Genomic DNA, 1,681 nt, shown 5'->3' on the forward strand with positions numbered 1-1,681 from the left:
CCGGCGGCCGTTGGTGCCGCGGCGCGCGGGCCGCCCGGGGCGTTAACGGGCGGCGGCGCCGGGAAGGGCCGCCCCGGTGCGCGAAACTTTGCCGGGCTGGCGCGGGGCGGCGGGCGGGAAGGGGTGCCGGGTTGGGGGCGCCCTGTCCGCGCGGAGGGGGCTCCCGGTCAGGATCCCGGTCAGGATCCCGGTCAGGATCCCGATCCTGCGCAGCATCCGCCCCGCTCACGGCGCGGGAGCCCGCGCCGCGCTCGCACCGGCGCCTCCGCTCCGCGGTGCCGCTGCCTTTGAGTTTTATTTAAATATATCATCTTTTTTTTTTTTTTTTTTTTTTTTTTCCCCCGGCTTTGCTACCTCCGTCGCACAATAGCGCGCACTGGGTCGCTGGCATTAGGCTGCGTTCGAATTGCTGCGTCGCTGACTCCCCGGCTTTGCTACCTCCGTCGCACAATAGCGCGCACTGGGTCGCTGGCATTAGGCTGCGTTCGAATTGCTGCGTCGCTGACTTGAGACTAACATGTGGCCGCATTCCTCCCTGCTCCTGGCTCCCGATGGGCAGCGTGAAAAAATAATAAAGGTTGTGGGGCTCTCTCCGGGGCCGGGGCTCTGCGCAAGGGTGTGTGCGGAGAGGGGGCTTTTCTGTGCGTTTCTTTTGTCTTGTTTTTTTTCAGAGCAACGCTGAACACGTAGTGCCGTTGCTCACGGTGTGACCGGAGCGGTGGCGCACGTAGCTGGAGCACAAGGAGGTTGTCCAGGAGAGGGAATTGCGCRCGGTGTGGGGATGGTGCTGTGTCAGCCCCGTGCCCTTAGCAGTTCTGGAGGTGTCAGTAAAGGAGCGTGGTCCACAGGTTATTACGTGGAGCTCTTGAACCAGGCCACTGGTCTGACTGCTCTGAGGTGGAGATTGGAGGTGGAAGGAGTGAGTAACCAAGCAGTTTCTTCTGCCCTTCCTCCTGCTACCCSCAAGAAACCCCCTCTGCAACACTTTGGTTTAAGCAAAACCACATTTACTGACCTAGATTGTCCTTGCACTTCTGAGATAGCTCTGCCTAATTTTTCTTTAAACTCCATCAGAACACTTTTCCTTGTGGTTTAACTGTTGAATCTTTTATAGACAAGTTCATAGCACAAACAGTTACAGCTCAAAAGTCATCTTCCCAAATCTGGGCTTGTACCAGTCTGTCTCCCGAGGCTGCTTATAGGCAGTGAGGAAATAGGGCTGGGGGTGCCTGTGCAGAGGTGAAGACCCTACTGCTCAAGGTGTGTGTTGTGCCTTCCCTTACTTGCAGTTGAGGTAGCCACCTCATTTCTCTTCACAAGGTAGGCATTTTGTCAGGGGGAGAAGAGTGAAGAACTGGAGAGAACACCTTTAGTATTTGTTTAAAAACAGAAAAGCGATAAAGTCTTTTCAAAAGAATGGTTTAGTAGTACGAGCTGACAATCTGGACTTACTAATCCTTTTTCTTTTTGCTCCATGACCTTGAGCACTTTAGGTATGAAATGTAACTGGAAAGTGTTTTCATCTTCTTTCTAGATGAAAGAATTAGAAGAACTTAAAATGTGCATGTACAGATATTAGGCCACTCTTTCTGGTACAATTTATCTGARTGCTGTTCTGAGTTTTTGTTTGTTTGTTTTAATCAACTTGTGGTGTTCAGGTTAAGTGTTCTTATGTCTGATG

The 1,681-nt window shown here is 52.9% G+C and overlaps 1 protein-coding gene across 1 annotated transcript in view; it reads left to right on the forward strand.

Moving 5' to 3' along the window:
* CD2 (CD2 molecule) overlaps positions 1–710 on the forward strand; it is a 60,997-nt gene extending 60,287 nt beyond the window's left edge. The window contains 1 exon segment of the mRNA XM_026040328.1: positions 672–710. Within this exon segment, the coding sequence (XP_025896113.1) occupies positions 672–710 (39 nt within the window).
* The last annotated feature ends 971 nt before the right edge of the window (positions 711–1,681 follow it).

Source organism: Nothoprocta perdicaria, unplaced genomic scaffold (genome assembly GCF_003342845.1).
Source record: "Nothoprocta perdicaria isolate Ctin4 unplaced genomic scaffold, notPer1 scaffold_100, whole genome shotgun sequence".
Classification (NCBI taxonomy): Eukaryota; Metazoa; Chordata; class Aves; order Tinamiformes; family Tinamidae; genus Nothoprocta; species Nothoprocta perdicaria.